This window comes from Pseudophryne corroboree, chromosome 8 (genome assembly GCF_028390025.1).
Source record: "Pseudophryne corroboree isolate aPseCor3 chromosome 8, aPseCor3.hap2, whole genome shotgun sequence".
Taxonomy (NCBI): Eukaryota; Metazoa; Chordata; class Amphibia; order Anura; family Myobatrachidae; genus Pseudophryne; species Pseudophryne corroboree.
This window is the reverse complement of record NC_086451.1, coordinates 110,418,764-110,438,451: the sequence shown is the minus strand read 5'-3', so window position 1 is coordinate 110,438,451 and position 19,688 is coordinate 110,418,764. Positions and strand designations below refer to the sequence as shown.

Here is a 19,688-nt window from a genome sequence, read left to right as displayed (position 1 = left end):
AAGCCATTCACAAGCTGTATTCCCAGCAGGTGATAATCAAGGTACCCCTCCTGCAACAGGGAACGGGGTATTATTCCACACTGTTGTGGTACCGAAGCCGGACGGCTCGGTGAGACCGATTCTAAATCTAAAATCTTGAACACTTACATACGGAGGTTCAAATTCAAGATTGAGTCACTCAGAGCAGTGATTGCGAACCTGGAAGAAGGGGACTACATGATGTCTCGGGACATCAAGGATGCTTACCTTCATGTCCCAATTTACCTTTTTCACCAAGGGTACCTCAGGTTTATGGTACAGAACTGTCACTATCAGTTTCAGACGCTGCCGTATGGATGGTCCACGGCACCCCGGGTCTTTACCAAGGTAATGGCCGAAATGATGATACTCCTTCGAAGGAAGGGAATTTTAGTTATCCCTTACTTGGACGATTCCCTGATAAGGGTAAGATCCAGGGAACAGTTGGAGGTCGGTGTAGCACTATCTCAGGTAGTGTTGCGGCAGCACGATTGGATTCTCAATATTCCAAAATCGCAGCTGATCCCTACGACTCGTCGTCTGTTCCTAGGGATGATCCTGGACACAGTCCAGAAAAAGGTGTTTCTCCCGGAGGAGAAAGTCAGGGAGTTATCCGAGCTAGTCGGGAACCTCCTATAACCGAGCCAAGTCTCAGTACATCAATGAAAGGGTTCTGGGAAAAATGGTGGCTTCCTACGAAGCAATCCCATTCGGCAGATTCCACGCAAGAACTTTCCAGTTGGACCTGCTGGACAAATGGTCCGAGTCGCATCTTCAGATGCATCAGTGGATAACCCTGTCACCAAGCACAAGGGTGTCTCTCCTGTGGTGGTTGCAGAGTGCTCATCTTCTAGAGGGTCGCAGATTCCACATTCAGGACTGGGTCCTGGTGACCACGGATGCCAGCCTGCGAGGCTGGGGAGCAGTCACACAGGGAAGGAATTTCCAGAGCTTATGGTCAAGCCTGGAGACATCACTTCACATAAATATCCTGAAGCTAAGGGCCATTTACAATGCTCTAAGCTCAGCAAGACCTCTGCTTCAAGGTCACCCGGAGTTGATCCATTCGGACAACATCACGGCAGTCACCCACGTAAACAGACAGGGTGACACAAGAAGCAGGAGGGCAATGGCAGAAGCTGCAAGGATTCTTCGCTGGGCGGAAAATCATGTGATAGCACTGTCAGCAAGTGGGGACTTCACCCAGAAGTCTTCCACATGTTTATAAAACTCGACAAGTATTGCGCCGGGTCAAGGGACCCTCCGGCAATAGCTGTAGACGCTCTGGTAACACAGTGGGTGTACCAGTCAGTGTATGTGTTCCCTCCTCTGCCTCTCATACCCAAGGTACTGAGAATTATAAGATGGAGAGGAGTAAGCACTATATTCGGGCTCCGGATTGGCCAAAAAGGACTTGGTAACCGGAACTTCAAGAGATGCTCACGGAGGATCCGTGGCCTCTACCTCTAAGAAGGGACATGCTCCAGCAAGGACCCTGTCTGTTCCAAGACTTACCGCGACTGCGTTTGACGGCATGGCGGTTGAACGCCGGATCCTGAAGGAGAAAGGCATTCCGGATGAAGTCATTCCTATCCTGATCAAAGCCAGGAAAGATATAACCGCAAAACATTATCACCGCATTTGGCGAAAATATGTTGCGTGGTGCGAGGCCAGTAAGTCCCCGACGGAGGAATTTTCAACTAGGTCGATTCCTACATTTCCTGCAAACAGGAGTGTCTATGGGCCTGAAATGGGGGTCCATTAAGGTTCAAATTTCGGCCCTGTCAATTTTCTTCCAAAAAGAACTAGCTTCAGTCCCTGAAGTTCAGACGTTTGTGAAAGGGGTACTGTATATACAGCCTCCTTTTGTGCCTCCAGTGGCACCTTGGGATCTAAATGTAGTTTTTGGGTTCCAAAAGTCACATTGGTTTGAACCACTTAAATATGTGGAGTTAAAATATCTCACATGGAAAGTGGTCATGCTGTTGGGCCTGGCCTGGGCCAGGTGCGTGTCAGAATTGGCGGCTTTATCCTGTAAAAGCCCTCATCTGATTTTCCATTCGGACAGGGCGGAATTGAGGACTTGTCCTCAGTTTCTCCCTAAGGTGGTTTTCAGCGTTTCACCTGAATCAACCTATTGTGGTGCCTGCGGCTACTAGGGACTTGGAGGACTCCAAGTTGCTAGACGTTGTCAGGGCCCTGGAAATATAGGTTTCCAGGACGGCTGGAGTCAGAAAATCTGACTCGTTGTTTATTCTGTATGCACCCAACAAGCTGGGTGCTCCTGCTTCTAAGCAGACTATTGCTCGTTGGATTTGTAGTACAATTCAGCTTGCATATTCTGTGGCAGGCCTGCCACAGACAAAATCTGTAAAAGCCCATTCCACAAGGAAGGTGGGCTCATCTTGGGCGGCTGCCCGAGGGGTCTCGGCTTTACAACTTTGCCGAGCAGTTACTTTGTCAGGAGCAAATACGTTTGTAAAATTCTACAAATTTGATACCCTGGCTGAGGAGGACCTGGAGTTCTCTCATTTGGTGCTGCAGAGTCATCCGCACTCTCCCGCCCGTTTGGGAGCTTTGGTATAATCCCCATGGTCCTTACGGAGTCCTCAGCATCCACTAGGACGTCAGAGAAAATAAGAATTTACTTACCGATAATTCTATTTCTCGTAGTCCGTAGTGGATGCTGGGCGCCCATCCCAAGTGCGGATTGTCTGCAATACTGGTACATAGTTATTGTTACCAAAAAAAAAAAAATCGGGTTATTGCTGTAGTGAGCCATCTTTTCTAGAGGCTCCTCTGTTATCATGCTGTTAACTGGGTTTAGATCACAAGTTATATGGTGTGATTGGTGTGGCTGGTATGAGTCTTACCCGGGATTCAAAATCCTTCCTTATTGTGTACGCTCGTCCGGGCACAGTATCCTAACTGAGGCTTGGAGGAGGGTCATAGGGGGAGGAGCCAGTGCACACCAGGTAGTTCTAAAGCTTTACTTTTGTGCCCAGTCTCCTGCGGAGCCGCTATTCCCCATGGTCCTTACGGAGTCCCCAGCATCCACTACGGACTACGAGAAATAGAATTATCGGTAAGTAAATTCTTATTTTAACTCTTACCTAAACTGAGTGGGCAATGTTCAGTGTAAGTTGCTCACATAAAAGTAGTGGATGGGAGAATTTGAGTACTGAAGTGCAGAAGTGGTTGTGCACGATATCAGACTATTTTTAGAGGAGTACCAGAAGCTGTCACGCTGGTTCCTTGTCCAAGGTAATGAGAGATGCTGAGTACTTGATTGATTGGTCAATATCATTTCAAATATCCAATATGTCCATAAACCCTGTTTTACGTCACTAATACCCCTTTCAGACCGCGAATGATGGCGGGTCGCACCCAGGAGCCGTACACTGTGTTTCCCGGGTCCGACCCGTCTCATGCTTCTTTCACACTGGCGTCAGCAGCCCGGCATATTGCCGGGTTGGTGTCATTAGTGGTGACACGCGCGGAGGTTGCGCTTGGAGATCATGCAGTGTGAACGGGAAACAGATCGCATTGACCAGGATTGAAACTGCATCAACACTGGTTGCTACCGGTTGCCCGACTTGGGATATTTTCCATGGGCCCTTTCAGTGTGCAGTAACTGGGGTTACAAGCTGGCGGTCTGAAGGGGATATGAAAGAAAATGTATGCAGATTTTTTATGTAGAAAAAATACTTTTTCTTTTTTGTATACCTGTACTACTTTAAAAAAAAAATAATGGAGTGTACATTAGACTGAAACAATGGCCAATGGATTCTCCTAGTCTTGCACTACTCTAAAGTGCCGAAGAGCAATATGTGGCATCAAACAAAACAGTACATGTGTGAGGTTATGTTTCTTCAATTACACAACTACACTAATATTACGTAGGCAACTCTTCTGACCCTGGAGGTTTGAGAATTTATTGTTTCAGAGTTATTCATATTATGGTAAATTCACAGAAGCCCAACATAACCTCAGCACTTGCTCACATCTCACATCTTTACTGTGCTATTTATACACATCTGTAAATAAGTAAAAATAGAAAGTATTACTGTCTCTGGTGACTAAGTACATACCATGGCACATTTTACTGCAGTGGTTTCCAGACTGTTTTGAATCAATTTGCCCAAACGTTTGTTGTTGGGAAATTCTGAAAAATGTAAGTGAACTCTGCTTCTTCATCCTGCTGCTGGGTACACACTAAACAATGTGTGTGCCCAGTGATGGCACGATACATTGCGCTGTCTGTACACACTGCACGATGGAGTGGACAATGGAATGATGTATCGTTGCCTGTCGCATTTAAAGAGAATGCTGTCGTTTCCTGGCAGGACGACCCACGGGAACACACGATCATCGTTACACACTGAGCGATGTGGGCGATATATCTGCGTCGGATCGATATATTGTATATCGCCTAGTGTGTACCCGGCTTTAGGGTCGGGTATATGGTGGTGGATGGGGTTGTGCTCAGGAAGGCCAATCCCGGGATCGGCGGGATCACAGGAGTTAGGCCAAAAAAGTCTGGGTTTCAATCCCGGGATTGAAAGCTCCAATCCCAGTGATTTCGAGATTTACCTGTCCCATTGTTTTGTTTCGTTTTTTATTATTATTACGGCCAGTGACCCACGATGGTGAGTCTGAAGGTGTGTACACACGGTGAGATTTTTTTCCTTACGATTTTGACTATATAGTAAAAAAACGTAAGGAAAGTTAGTGCAGATCGCAAGGTGAAAGTCACCTTGCGATCCAGATGCGATGCCGATGCGCGGTACTGCACGGTTAGTATCGCAAGCCTAGATAGACCTGTGCAGGCAAGTCAATTTTGACTATCTTGTACAAAAGATAGTCAAAATTGACACTTACTCAAAATCGGACAAAGCCAGTATCGCAAGCACAGTCGTCATATGCTTGCAATACCGACCTAGTCCCTATCGCACAGTGAGAATCGGGGTTAGCCCGAATTTCATCGCGTGTGTATGCACTTTGACACCAGCTTCCCAGACCGCACCTCGCAGCCCGTGATCCCGGCTCTCACCCACGATGGTGAATACTTGTGTGTGCTGGGGGGGGGGGTCTTCAACCCAATCCTGGGTATCCTGGGATTTACCTTTTTTCAATCCCAATGCTCGGGATTGCCCTCCCTAGTTGTTCTTTTGCTTGTCCACATAATTTATGATAGGCCAAACTAGTTTTGGTAGATGCCAATCAAATTGACCAAAAAAATTGGATTTGCTCCTGGACCACTAATCTGTGGCACCCAGTTTGGAAACCGCTGTCTAAAGGTGCATACACACAGGGCTTTTGCCCAGCGTGTATGCACAGCGATCATCGCTGGGCTGAAAAGCGCTCCGTGCATACACACTGGGCGATTGTTCACCCCTGCCCAGCGATGTCAGCAGGGGTGAACGGCTTTCCATAGCAGGACACTATGGAAAGCCGTTCACACCGCCGTTCATCTGCTAGTAATACCAGCAGATGAACGGCGGCCGCCAACAATGAAGCGGGGGCGCACATCAGCGCTCACTGCTCATCGTCAGGGCATACACCCAGAAAGCAGCTCAACACACCAAAAGTGAGCAACGTGTTGTGTTTTTATGCAACGTTGTTCAGGTCATTCCTCTAATTGGGGTCTGCACAGCCTAGTGCAGGGCTGGCCAAACCGGTGTCCGAGATCTACCAACAGTTCATGTTTTCCAGGCCTCCTGGAGATCTGTAGAATTGTCAGTTTAGGAATGACTGTATCACATCTTAATTACCTGTGCACCAGCTAGGTGGTCTGGAAAATGTGAACTGTTGGTAGATCTCGAGGACTGGTTTGGCCAGCCCTGGCCTAGTGTAATTGCTTGGAGATTTTCCCATTGTGTATATGCGTTATCTTTTGTTATTACTACTCACAATATGCCCGTTTGTCTGTGGATGACAAAGTCAAACTAGCACCACATGCACTCGTGAGGTATACTATCTTCTAGGCTGTGTATATAGCTACAGGAGATTTCCACCCTCAGAAATGCTTTGAATGGGTGTCTTATGTTTTGCTGCAAATAGACCTGTTACCTGGGGAAGTGTTGAGTTTTTTTGTTTTGTTTTTGCTTTTTTTTTCTTAAAATAAGAAGCCGAAAGATAAAGCCAGACATTGCATACAAGGAGAGCGGGCAGGCCTGCATCACCCTTCCTCCTTTATAAAAGGCAACCGCGGGGGCTTTATCTAATAGTCCATGAGATGCAAAGCCTGGTTCTGCTATTAAAATGTTTGCTGCTTTAAAAACAACTGTCCGAAATCACGCCCGTGCCAGCACTCGCCGGTTATTACCGAAGCCCCCAGACTTTTTTGAGTGGTGGCACAGAGGAGGGGAACCAGCGTCCATGGAGCTAGCGCTGGCCAGTGACTATTGTGCACACTGTGTAGCCTCTGCTCTTGCATTCCCATTCATATGGTGAGGGATTATTCCCCTCATAACACTTAACAAAGCCTCATTTTTTTTAATTAGAACATAAAATATTCCTGCTGCTGGCAGCTCTATGTTAATGGGCACAGGAAGACAAAAACAAGCTACGCTAATCCTTCTATTGCCAGGTGCCTGTGACGGTGGGGCAAATACTTACACAACATATGGTAAAATATTCCCACTCCTGTCATATAGTAAATACTATACTATGTATCGCTTTATAAATACATGCATAAACCAGTCTGCCGTACCAGCAATGCCATTTGGTTCCTTATGATATCAGCTGTTCTTGAACATTGCTCCATAAAAGTCTTCTTTCCTCAGTAATGTTCTACATCCTAATAACTAATAAGCTGCACTCTCGTTATTTTTGGTTCTACCTCCATGTTCTTGAGACATTAGGTAAATGTGCCTATTGCATGTAATGAAATGTAACATTGTATTGGTTAATCATTTTCTGTACCAGTAGTCTATGCTGCAGAGGTATTAAATGACCTTTTTATTTTTTTAATTTTTACCCCTCTGTTTCTATAGTTGCTGTGGTGCTGGAACAGCCGCCGACACAGAAATGACAACCCAGATAATCTCTTCCAACATGGAGCTGCACGCTCTATCCACAGGACGAGTACCCAGAGTAGCAACTGCCAACCGTATGCTGAAGCAGATGCTGTTCAGGTAACACTGCTATGAAATACTGAGTGTCAATTAGTTTTTGTAACTTAAATTGTTCTTTGTAATGTTTAGTCGTCAATTCAGTTAGATGTGAGTTCGCAAACCTCTACTTGCATCATAAAACTCACATACATCACAGCGACCCACCAAATACGAGGTTCAATTATAAATGGCTATTTGCGGGAGTCACTGTGTGGTAGCGCACCCTTTGTACAAAAAGCAACCTGGCAGAAGTGCATAAAGTGGAGAAATGATCCTGGAACCCAAAAAAGTGGCAACTAAGATAGCAGCACCATATGGAAGGCTATTAGTGACCTTAAGCAAAGTACTTCAGGTTCTTAACCAGTTAACTGGCTAATATGTTTTCTAAAACCCGCTCAGAAATGTTCTTTTCTGCAGCAGGGTACACTGTGTTCCACAGGGAATACATTGGGGTGTAGAGTTGGATCCTTGATCCAGAGGCACCAACAGGCTAAAGCTTTGACTGTTCCCAGGATGCATTGTATGGCCGCCTTTATAACCCCCCCCCCCCCCCCCCCTCCGGACACTGGAGCTCAGTTTGTAAGTTGGTGCCTGCATAGCAGGTCACTTAACAGGGGGGCTGCACTAGGCAGCCCTGTAAAGAGCTTTTTAGGAGACTTCAAGGGCTGCAGCACTTTCTATGTCGTTATAACATGCTGTGCTGAGGCTCCATCACTTCCCCAGCAGCGCTGCATACTCCCGCGGCTGGTTCTCGGGTACTTGCAGCAGAGGCACACTGGTCCACAGGCACACCACCACTGACGCTTTCCAGGATCGCGTGGCTGCACATCAGGGAGGAGGTAAGAGGGTCCCCCAGGTGGGACCCGCCGGTAAATCGCGTTCAGGTCACGATCCCAGGAGACGTACTGCTCCGCTGGCGTGGACACTGTACTGCACAGGGACCCCACTATATCCACCAGGGCAGGGAGCGCAGGTCGGATTTTAAAAAAATAAATCTGTTTTATATAGGCTCCACAGTACCCGGTGGTGAGGAACAGCATAGGGGATAAGGTGCTGACCTGTACCCCTCCCCCAGTTCCGGGTGCCATCTTCTACAAGTAGCTGCGTCTGGTCTCCGGGACTGCAGGGCTAAGTCTCCTTCTGTAAATCTGCCTGCTTGCTCAGCGCTGTGATTATACAGTCACTTAAGTATTCTACATGTCATTTTAAGACCGTGTTAGTGAAGAAGTGTCTCTCTACTGGAATATATAGTACAAGTATTCTGATATATCATCCAGTCTATGACTGTGCATTTGTATATGTATGTATATATGTATGTGTATATATATATATATATATATATATATATATATATATATATATATATATATATATATATATAATTAGTCCAGTGCAGTTTTATTGTGTATTAAAATAATTTCTGCATTGTAATACCATTGTGACTGTGTCCCTGCATCTGCTATATGGATTTCACTCTCTGTGTATCCGAGCTATAGCTATCACTGTATTCTGTACCCTGGAAGGCTAGGTGCGTCAGGGTTTCATATATAGTGCTACACAGTATATACTTTGTATTTCAGTCAATTCATACCGCTTTAATTCTCTGTTTGTATCCTGTATTTACTGTCGCATAAATCAGGGGGTTATTTGCAGGTATTGTATTTGTCTGGCTTTGTTGTTCTGTTACGCTCTACGGCTACATTCACTATTATGTATGCCACACAGGTCGGGAAATCCACGGACGCTTCGGAAGTTGTATCTGGTGGTTTGTGTACTGGGTGCCATACATCTCTCAGTCAGCTCCTGTTGCTAATCAGGAGCCACCTTGGGCAGCTTTCTCAAGTATGCTAAATACGCTTGTGACACGTCTTACGCCCCCTGTGCGACCTCCTGTGCCATTGCAGCCACATATTGTCCCTGTAGTTAATCCGCCCTGGGCAGACACTCTGATTTAATTGTTGTATCTGGGTAGACAATCTTTGGATAGACAAAAGTCTACCCCACGTCCCTCTGAGGTCAAGGGGTCATCTAAGCGGGCTGCTTCCTCCTCACAATCCACTACTATTTCAGATAATACTTCTGATGAGGATGGGGAATATACTGTTCCGTCAGACACTGATACAGTTGCTTCTGACGAGGAACCTACAACTCAGGTTGTTGATCCTGACCTAGTGGAGGCTATTAAGCTGATTCTACAAATTGATGATGCGGTAGATCCCACTACTGCTTCTAAGAAACCTGATAAATTCAAACGTCAGAAGGTTGTTAAAGTAGTCTTACCACATTCTGACCATTTAATCGACATACGTCCGGAATCCTGGTCTTCTCCAGGAAAGAAATTCTCTGTCTAAGAAAATGATGGCTCGTTATCCTATCCCTGCAGAGTTGAGTAACAAGTGGGAAAAGCCACCGCCGGTGGACTCTCATGTCGCCCGTCTTGTGGTGTCATCGACTCTGCCTGTCACCCCACTGAAGGAACCGACGGATAAGTGTGTGGTGGGATGCCTGAAGTTTATTGACTCCCTTATCGGTGCTGTACATAGACCCACTATAGCAGCCTCCTGGGCCGCAAAGGGAATTGAAGCATGGGTTCAGACATTAGAGGAGAGCTACCACTATATTCGGGAGGTGTCCCCTGAGGCAGGTGTAATGGCGGCCAAGGCGTCTACTGCGTCTATACTGGCTCGCTGAATTCTATGGTTGAGGTCCTGTTAGGTGGACCTGGACTCCAAAAAGACCTTGGAGGTGCTCCCTTTTAAGGGAGACAACCTATTTGGGGAAGATCTTTACAAGATTATGACTGACTTTGCGACTGCTAAGACTGTATTTCTCACAAGTACTAATCCTTACGCTCCGAAGGCTAAAAGTACCACTTTTCGTTCTATTCGACCTCCAAGGAAAGCAAAAGGTCAGTCGTACCCGAGACAGGCTCGTGCTTCCAAAACCACTAAGCCCAAATCTAAACAATCCGCCCGTCAGCCTGCTTCCAAACAAGACAAGCCTGCTGCATGACTGGGCGGGCCTCCCCCTCGGGGATCCCAGGGTGGGAGGAGACTTCTGCAGTTCACCCAAGCCTGGTTAAAGACTACTTCGGACGCCTAGGTGCGGGAAGTTCTCTCACGGGTACGCAGTCTCTTTCAAGAGACGTCACCCTTGCCAGTTCTGCACGATGGTTATCCCTTCGGATCCGTAGAAGGCACAAGCTCTACACCTGGTTGTGCAATCCCTTCTGGACACAGGAGTTGTAGTGTCGGTGCCTCTGTCCCAGAGATACTATTCGACCCTGTTTCTAGTCCCGAAACCCAATGGGTCCTTCCGGCTTATATTCAACCTCAAATCACTGAACAAATTTGTGAGCGTGTCCAAGTTCCATATTGAAAAACTGTGCTCAATTGTACTGGCCATGGAACCCGAAGATTTTATGGTATCCCTGGACATACAGGACGCTTACTTGCATATACCTATTGCCATATCGCATCAGCTATATCTGCGGCTTGCTATTAGCGACCTGTATTATCAATTCCAGGCTCTGCCATTTGGACTGGCCACAGCCCCTCGGATCTTCACCAAGGTAATGGCCATGATGACGGCCCTTCGCCGCCGTCAGGGAATCGGGATCCTGCCGTATCTGGACGACTTGCTGATCCTGGCGAACTCCCAAGATGTTCTACTCGGTCATCTGGAAATGACGGTCCAATTCCTAGAAGCCCACGGGTGGCTCATCAACTGGAAAAAGTCCTCGCTGGTCCCTGCTTGGAGGATGGTGCACCTGGGGGCACTGCTGGACACACACAACCATAAGATTGTTTCCGTCTCCAGAAAAAGTCCTGAAACTTCAGGACAGGATCAGATACTTCCTCTCTTGCCCAACATTCTGCGATGCAAGTACTAGGCCTCATGGTGTCTGCTTTCGACATGGTAGAGTATGCCCAATTTCATTCCCGCCCTCTTCAGAGGTTAATCCTTTCCAAGGGGGACGGCCTGCCTCATCGGATCAGGTCTCAAATGGAGGTTCGTCTGTCACTGAGCTGGTGGCTACAGGACCAACAGTTGAGCAGGGGTCATCCCTTCTAGATCCCCAACTGGGTTCTACTGACTACAGACGCCAGTCTGCGGGGTTGGGGCGCGGTGCTAGAGCAACACTCTCTCCAGGGTCGGTGGACCAAGGAGGAATCTCTCCTCCCGATAAACATTCTGGAATTGCGGGCAGTGTTCAATGCTTTGACTTTTGCCCTGCCTCTGATACAGAACAGGCCTGTTCAAGTACAATCAGACATCACCACCACAGTGACTTACATAAACCATCAAGGCGGCACTCGAAGCCGCGTGGCAATGATGGAAGTGTCAAGAATCCTTCTTTGGGCGGAACGCCATCTGCCAGCAATATCAACAGTGTTCATTCCGGGAGTCCTCAACTGGGAAGCAGATTTCCTCAGTCGTCAGAACGTACACCCCGGAGAGTGGGGTCTTCATCAGGAAGTCTTTCAACTCCTAGTGGACAAGTGGGGCCTACCTGATGTAGACCTGATGGCATCTCGAGACAGTCACAAGGTTCCGGTCTTCGGATCAAGGACAAGGGATCCTCGAGCAGCATTCGTGGACGCACTGGCAGCTCCATGGAACTTTCAGCTGCCATACGTGTTCCCTCCGGTGTCAGTTCTGCCCAGGGTACTATGGAAGTTCAAGCAAGAAGGAGGAATACTACTTCTAGTCGCTCCAGTGTGAACCAGACTGCATTGGTTCTCAGACCTGCAGGGTCTATCGATCGAGCGTCCTTTTCTACTTCCTCAACGCCGAGATCTCCTCGTTCAGGGCACTTGTGTCTACCCAGACCTGGCCAGACTGGTTTTGACGCGTGGCTCTTGAAGCTTCACTCCTAAGGGCCAAAGGATTCTCTGAGGCGGTTATCCAAACTATGCTAAAGGCCCACAAACCGGCTTCTGCATAGATTTATTACAGGGTCTGGAATTCTTACTTCACCTGGTGTGCTGCTAAGAATTACGATGCATACAATTTCAGAACTTCCAGACTTTTCGCTTTTCTGCAACAAGGCCTAGACTTGGTCTTTCGTCTGGCCTCGCTCAAGGTTCATATTTCTGCCTTGTCGGTGTGGTTTCAGAGGAAAATTGCGTCTATTCCTGACGTTCATACTTTCACTCAAGGTGTTTTACAGATTCAGCCTCCCTATGTCCCTGATGTGGCTCCATGGGATCTGTCTGTTGTCTTGAATGCCCTACAAGAGTCTCCGTTTGAACCTTTTGAGTCTGTGGACCTTAAACATCTTACGCTTAAGGTCGTTTTTCTGCTGGCTATTGCCTCTGCTAGGAGGGTGTCATACTTGGGCGCTTTGTCTTGTTGTCCACCCTTTCTGATTTCTCACCGTGACCGGGCTGTTCTCAGAACTCGTCCTGGTTATCTACCTAAGGTGGTGTTATCTTTCCATTTTAACCTAGAGATTGTGGTTTCCCGCTTTTATCTCTTCCGGTCTGTCCATCAAAGAGCGGTCTCTGTATTTACGTGGAGAAGACGGACTCTCTCAAGAGGTCCGATACCCTTTTTGTACTTTTTGGTTTTCACTAACGTGGCTGGCCTGCGAATAAGCGAACCTTGGCCAGATGGTTTAGAATGGTGATTACACAAGCATATGCACAGGCTGGTCTTCCAGCTCCTGCTGCTATCAAAGCCCATTCTACTCTGTTGGAACTTTTTGGGCGGCCCGCCGAGGCGCGTCCACTGAACAATTGCGCACGGCGGCTACTTGGTCTTCAGTGGACACGTTCATTAGGTTTTATGCCTTTGATACTTCCGCCTCCCAGGATGCTAACTTTGGATGCCGGGTTCTTCTGCCCGCTACGTTGCGTCCCCACCCATGAGGAACTGCTTTAGGACATCCCGATGTATTCCCTGTGGAACACAGTGTACCCTGCTGCAGAAAAGGAGATTTATGGTATAACTACCATAGTTAAATCTCTCTCTGCGAGGTACACTGGATTCCACAGGGCACCCACCCTGACGCACTTAGCTTCTTTGGGTTTGTATGGCATTAGCTGCTGGTCACTTCTCCTCCTGTCGTGAGAATGTGGTTTTATGTGACTATCATCTGCCTTCTCTTTTACCTGCTACTGCATTGGACTGGTTAACGAAACTGAGCTCCAGTGTCCGGAGGCGGGGTTATAGAGGAGGCCACGCAATGACATCCTAGGAACAGTCAAAGCTTTAGCCTGTTGGTGCCTCTGGATCAAGATCCAACTCTACATTCTGATGTCTTCCCTGTGGAACTCAGTGTACCTCGCAGAAAGATTTAACTATGGTAAGTCTACCATAAATCTCCTTCTCTTTTTTTTTTTTTTAATTAGGTGAAGAACATCTCTTATCCATTAGTTTTTATTTAAAAAAATATTGTAATTTTTTTTACATATGTTTATATTGATTTTATTCATTTTTCCCCAAACATCGGTGACCAAAATATATAGAACAGATTAATTGGACATTCCAACAATGCGCCTTTGTTTTTTCCCAGCGGCTGAACAGGTGTACACAGGGAAGGTGAGAGCTGTTTAATGAAAATTTACCTAGTGGCTGCTAAACTATGTGAAGAAACAGAGTGGTCGGGAGGTGCCTCTGACAGTGGTAGCTGCTGGAAGATTGTCTTCCAGCAGCCACCCAGTGGGCGTTTTTGACTGGTCACATCAAATGCAGTCATGTCAGGGAAAGCCCAGCATGACTTGGTCACCAGGCAAGTGGTTAAAAGGTTTCAAATGGCATTGATTTTTGCATTTTTTATTAATGATAGAAAATGATAGACAACAATTGTTTTCAGCAAATGTAAGTCTTTACAATATTTTGGGGTACATAAAATGTGCTTAATGTGATACTTCGGTGTTTTTATACAAGGTTTAAAAAAATAAAGAAAACACTACAGTATCCGATCTGCAAGCTCTAAAACCCAACAGAAGAAAAAAAATTGCAGATGCACACTCTCTAATATTTTTAGCACCTAATTATTTTACTACCTTTGTAACACATTTTAACATACTAATTATTACATTTCACCCATGTAACACTTTTAACACATAGCTTATGCTTCTTATTAAAACTTAACACTTGATCCTGTCACTAGTGTTGTGCCTTGGGGTAGTTGGCCTGTGCTGACTTAAAGGTCCTGTGCTCTTGACTAGAACCTAAGTGTTAGGGACCCACCAGATGAAGCTACCTGGTTGTTGGTTAGTGGACCCATATTTTTGGGGCAAATATTATGCGAAGAACCATCTGTGTGCATCTGCAATTTTTTTTCTTCTGTGTGAACTAAATGTCAGCACGATAGCATGTCTCATTATGTTTGGAGTTAGGGTGTTCAGTCCAAGGGACACCCTCCTCCCCCCCTCCCCCCATTAAGCTCTAAAACCCCTCTTTCGTCATTACAGCACCTTTACATACACACATTGCATCATTTAATCCAATGTTGTCGGGAAATCCATCAAAAATGATTAAGTGAATTGTGCTTGCCTGTCATCCATAGATACGGTTATGTGGTGGTGGACAGGGCTGTGCTTCTGTTTGTCACATTTTATGATTGACATCTGCCAACACTGGTTTTTGATTTAGTTCTTGACCACCTTCCCGTGTTACCCCTGCAAGTGGGAGCACAGGTTTATCCCATTATTGAGCTTTTTAGATAAATTCACCTTAAAACTAGCGTGTCTTTGTTGACCAAATTTTACTACTTAAACCCCTAGTTATTCATTAGGAGGGGTATACCAGAGGTTCGTTTACCTTTTATATTAAAGCTTTTTCCCATCATTCCACCTGTTTAGCAGGTTGCTCACAAAGATAATAAGAATTTACTCACCGGCAATTCTATTTCTCGTAGTCCGTAGTGGATGCTGGGTACTCCGTAAGGACCATGGGGTATAGACGGGCTCCACAGGAGACTGGGCACTCTTAAAAGAAAGATTAGGTACTATATCTGGTGTGCACTGGCTCCTCCCTCTATGCCCCTCCTCCAGACCTCAGTTAGGGAAACTGTGCCCGGAAGAGCTGACATTACTAGGAAAGGATTTGGAATCCAGGGTAAGACTCATACCAGCCACACCAATCACACCGTACAACTCGTGATAACTATACCCAGTTAACAGTATGAACAATAACTGAGCCTCTCTCAACAGATGGCTCATACAATAACCCTTTAGTTAAGCAATAACTATATACATGTATTGCAGAGAGTCCGCACTTGGGACGGGCTCCCAGCATCCACTACGGACTACGAGAAATAGAATTGCCGGTGAGTAAATTCTTATTTTCTCTGATGTCCTAGTGGATGCTGGGTACTCCGTAAGGACCATGGGGATTATACCAAAGCTCCCAAACGGGCGGGAGAGTGCTGATGACTCTGCAGCACCGAATGAGCAAACTCAAGGTCCTCCTCAGCCAGGGTATCAAACCTGTAGAATTTTGCAAAAGTGTTTGAACCCGACCAAGTAGCAGCTCGGCAAAGTTGTAAAGCCGAGACCCCTCGGGCAGCCGCCCAAGAAGAGCCCACCTTCCTCGTGGAATGGGCTTTTACGAATTTAGGATGCGGCAGTCCAGCCGCAGAATGTGCAAGCTGAATCGTGCTACAGATCCAGCGAGCAATAGTCTGCTTTGAAGCAGGAGCACCCAGCTTGTTGGGTGCATGCAGGATAAATAGCGAGTCAGTTTTTCTGACTCTAGCCGTCCTGGAAACATAAAGTTTCAGGGCCCGGACTACGTCCAGCAACTTGGAATCCTCCAAGTCCCTAGTAGCCACAGGCACCACAATAGGTTGGTTCAAATGAAACGATGATACCACCTTAGGGAGAAATTGGGGACGAGTCCTCCATTCTGCCCTTTCCATATGGAAGATCAGATATGGGCTTTTACATGACAAAGCCGCCAATTCTGACACACGCCTAGTCCAAGCTAAGGCCAAAAGCATGACCACTTTCCACGTGAGATATTTTAGCTCCACGGTCTTAAGTGGCTCAAACCAGTGGGATTTTAGGAATCCAACACACGTTAAGATCCCAAGGTGCCACTGGAGGCACAAAAGGGGCTGAATATGCAGCACCCCTGTAACAACGTCCGAACTTCAGGCAGTGAAGCCAGTTCTTTTTGAGAGAAAAAGGGATAGGGCCGAAATCTTGGCCTTTATGGATCCTAATTTTAGGCCCATAGTCACTCCTGACTGTAGGAAGTGCAGGAATCGACCCCCCTGGAATTCCTCTGTAGGGCCTTCCCAGCCACACACCAAGCAACCTATTTTCGCAAAAAATATACAGTGAAAAAGTCTTGCTGTCACGTCTTTCCTAGCATTTATCAGCGTAGGAATAACTGCATCCGGAATGCCCTTTTCCGCTAGGATCCGGCGTTCAACCGCCATGCCGTCCAACGCAGCCGCGGTAAGTCTTGGATCAGACAGGGTCCCTGTTGCAACATGTCCTGACTGAGAGGCAGAGGCCATGTGTCCTCTGAGAGCATTTCTTGCAGTTCCGGGTACCGAGTCCTTCTTGGCCAATCCGGAGCAAAGAGTATTGTTCACACTCCTCCGTTTATTACAATTCTCAGCCCTTGGGTCTGAGAGGAAGAGGAGGGAATATATAGACCGACTGGAACACCCACGGTGTTACCAGTGCGACAACAGCTATCGCCTGAGAGTCCCTTGACCCAGCGTAAAACCTTTTTTATCTTTTTATTGAGGTGGGACGCCATGTAGTCCACCTGAGGCAGTTTCCATCAATTTGCAAAACTGCGTGAAGACTTCCTGATGAAGTCACCAATTTCCCGGGTGGAGGTCGTGTCCACTCCCGGAATGAACACTGCGGACAGTACGCTTACTTGATTCTCCGCCCAGCGAAGAATTCTGGTGGCTTCTACCTTCGCCACCTTGCTCCTTGTGCCGCCCTGGCGGTTTACATGAGCCCCTGCGGTCTGACTGGATCAGAACTGGTTGGTCGCGAAGCAGGAACTCCGCTTGACTTAGAGCGTTGTATATGGCCCTTAGTTCCAGGATATTGATGTGAAGGCAAGTCTGTTGGCTTGACCACAAACCTTGGAATTTTCTTCCCTGTGTAACTGCCCCCCACCCTCGGAGGCTTGCATCCGTGGTCACCAGGACCCAGTCCTGAATGCCGAATCTGCGGCCCTCGAGAAGGTGAGCACTCCGCAGCCACCACAGGAGAGACACCCTGGCCCTGGGGGATAGGGTGATTAACCGATGCATCTGAAGATGTGATCCGGACCACTTGTCCAGTAAGTTCCATTGTCCTTGCATGGAACCAGCCGAAGGGGATGGCCTCGTATGATGCCATCATCCTTCCCAGGACTCGACTGCAGTGATGCACTGACACCTGTTTTGGTTTTCAATGGATTCCTGACCAGTGTCATGAGCTCCTGAGCTCTCTCTATCGGGAGATAAACCCTCTTCTGGTCTGTGTCTAGGATCATGCCGAGGCAGATGAGCTGTAGGAACCAACTGCGACTTCGGAATATATAGAATCCAGTCGTGTTTCCGTTTCACTTCCAGAGAAGGTGATACGCTGTCCAGCAACTGCTCTCTTGATCTCGCTTTTATGAGGAGATCATCCAAGTATGTGATAATAGTGACACCTTGCTTCCGCAGGAGCACCATCATATCTGCCATTACCTTGGTGAAATTGGTAATGACAATCCCGTACCGCAATTCTGAGGTACGCCTGATGAGGTGGATAAATGGGGACACGAAGGTATGCATCCCTTATGTCCCGATTCATTTCAGGCTTGCAATGACCGCTCTTAGCGATTCCATCTTGAACCTGAACCTTTTCAGGCATATGTTCAGGGATTTTAATACAATATGGGTCTAACCGAACCGTCTGGTTTCGGGATTATAACATGGTCGAATAATAACACCCTCTTGTTGAAGGAGGGGACCCTTGACCACCACCTGTTGAAGATACAATTTACGAATTGCAGTTAACACTGGCTCCCTCTCTTGGGGGGAAGCCCGCCGGGTCCTCGGTGAGGGGGCATCTTCTCACAGTCCAGCCTGTATCCCTGCGATACAATTTCTATTGCCCAGGGATCTAACGGGGAGTGAACCCACTTGTGGCCTAGCTCCGCCTGTGGAGCCCCAGCGACATGCGGTGGATTTTTGTAGAGGCCGGGGAGGACTTCTGTTCCTGGGGACTAGCTGTGTTGTACAGCTTCTTTCCTCTGCCCCCGGCTCTGACAAGAAAGGACGCACCTCAGACTTTCTTGTTTCTTTATTCGAAAAGCTGCATTTAATAATGTCGTGCTTTCCTAGGCTGTGCAGGAATATAAGGCAAAATATCAGAATTACCAGATATAGCTGTGGAGACCAGGCCCGAGAGCCTTTCTCCACACAATCCTCAGCCTTCCATATGCCTCTTAAGTCGGCATCATCTGTCCAATGTATATTGGCCCTCATTCCGAGTTGATCGGTCGCAAGGCGAATTTAGCAGAGTTACCCACGCTAAGCCGCCGCCTACTGGGAGTGAATCTTAGCTTCTTAAAATTGCGACCGATGTATTCGCAATATTGCGATTACTAACTACTTAGCAGTTTCAGAGTAGCTCCAGACTTACTCTGCCTGTGCGATCATTTCAGTGCTTGTCGTTCCTGGTTGACGTCACAAACACACCCAGCGTTCGCCCAGGCACTCCCACCGTTTCCCCGGCCACTCCTGCGTTTTTTCCGGAAACGGTAGCGTTTTCAGCCACACGCCCCTGAAACGCCGTGTTTCCGCCCAGTAACACCCATTTCCTGTCAATCACATTACGATCGCCGGAGCGAAGAAAAAGCCGTGAGTAAAAATACTTTCTTCATAGTAAAGTTACTTGGCGCAGTCGCAGTGCGAACTTTGCGCATGCGTACTAAGCGGATTTTCACTGCGATGCGATGAAAAAGAACGAGCGAACAACTCTGAATGAGGGCCATTCTACAGGACACGTCAAGCAGAAATCGACATAGCTTTTGTCTCTAGGACCCAGTATACTCATGTCCCTTTGGGCATGCTTTATAATTATAGATCTATCACTTAAGACAGCATCTTAAAATATTTATATGCATACTAGGGTCTCAATCTCTGCTGATAAGGTACCTGTCCACGCTGCCACAGCGCTATAAACCCATGCCGACACAATCGCCGTTCTGGGTAGTATACTAGAATGTGCACACTATCTGCAGGATCCCTGAGAATAGCTAGTGCAAACAGGACACCCAAGGGGAAGATTCTCAACACATCCTGGCCCTAGTGGGGAAAGGATACAGCCTGAGAATTCTCTTGTGGGAAGCTGCCGTCTCTTGTCTGGAGATTCCCGCTCTTTTTCCTCATGAGAGGAGGGAAATTTACCTCAGCATTCTTCCCCTTAACATGTGTACTCTCGTGTCAGGGACAGATGAGTCATCAGTGATATGCAAATCATCTTTTATTCCAATAATCATATATTGAATATCTTTTAGCCCTCTTGGCTGTAACTTTGCATTATCGTAGTCGACAGTGGAGTTAAACTCCGTGTCGATACTTTGTTATTTTGG

General features: G+C 47.1%; 1 protein-coding gene across 1 annotated transcript in view; it reads left to right on the top strand.

Annotated features, from left to right (window-relative positions):
- The window catches only part of PSMB7 (proteasome 20S subunit beta 7), a 161,903-nt gene that overhangs the window by 7,780 nt on the left and 134,435 nt on the right, over positions 1-19,688 (top strand). The window contains exon 4 of the mRNA XM_063935582.1: positions 7,017-7,157. Within this exon, the coding sequence (XP_063791652.1) occupies positions 7,017-7,157 (141 nt within the window). The remainder of the gene's footprint in view (positions 1-7,016; positions 7,158-19,688) is intronic.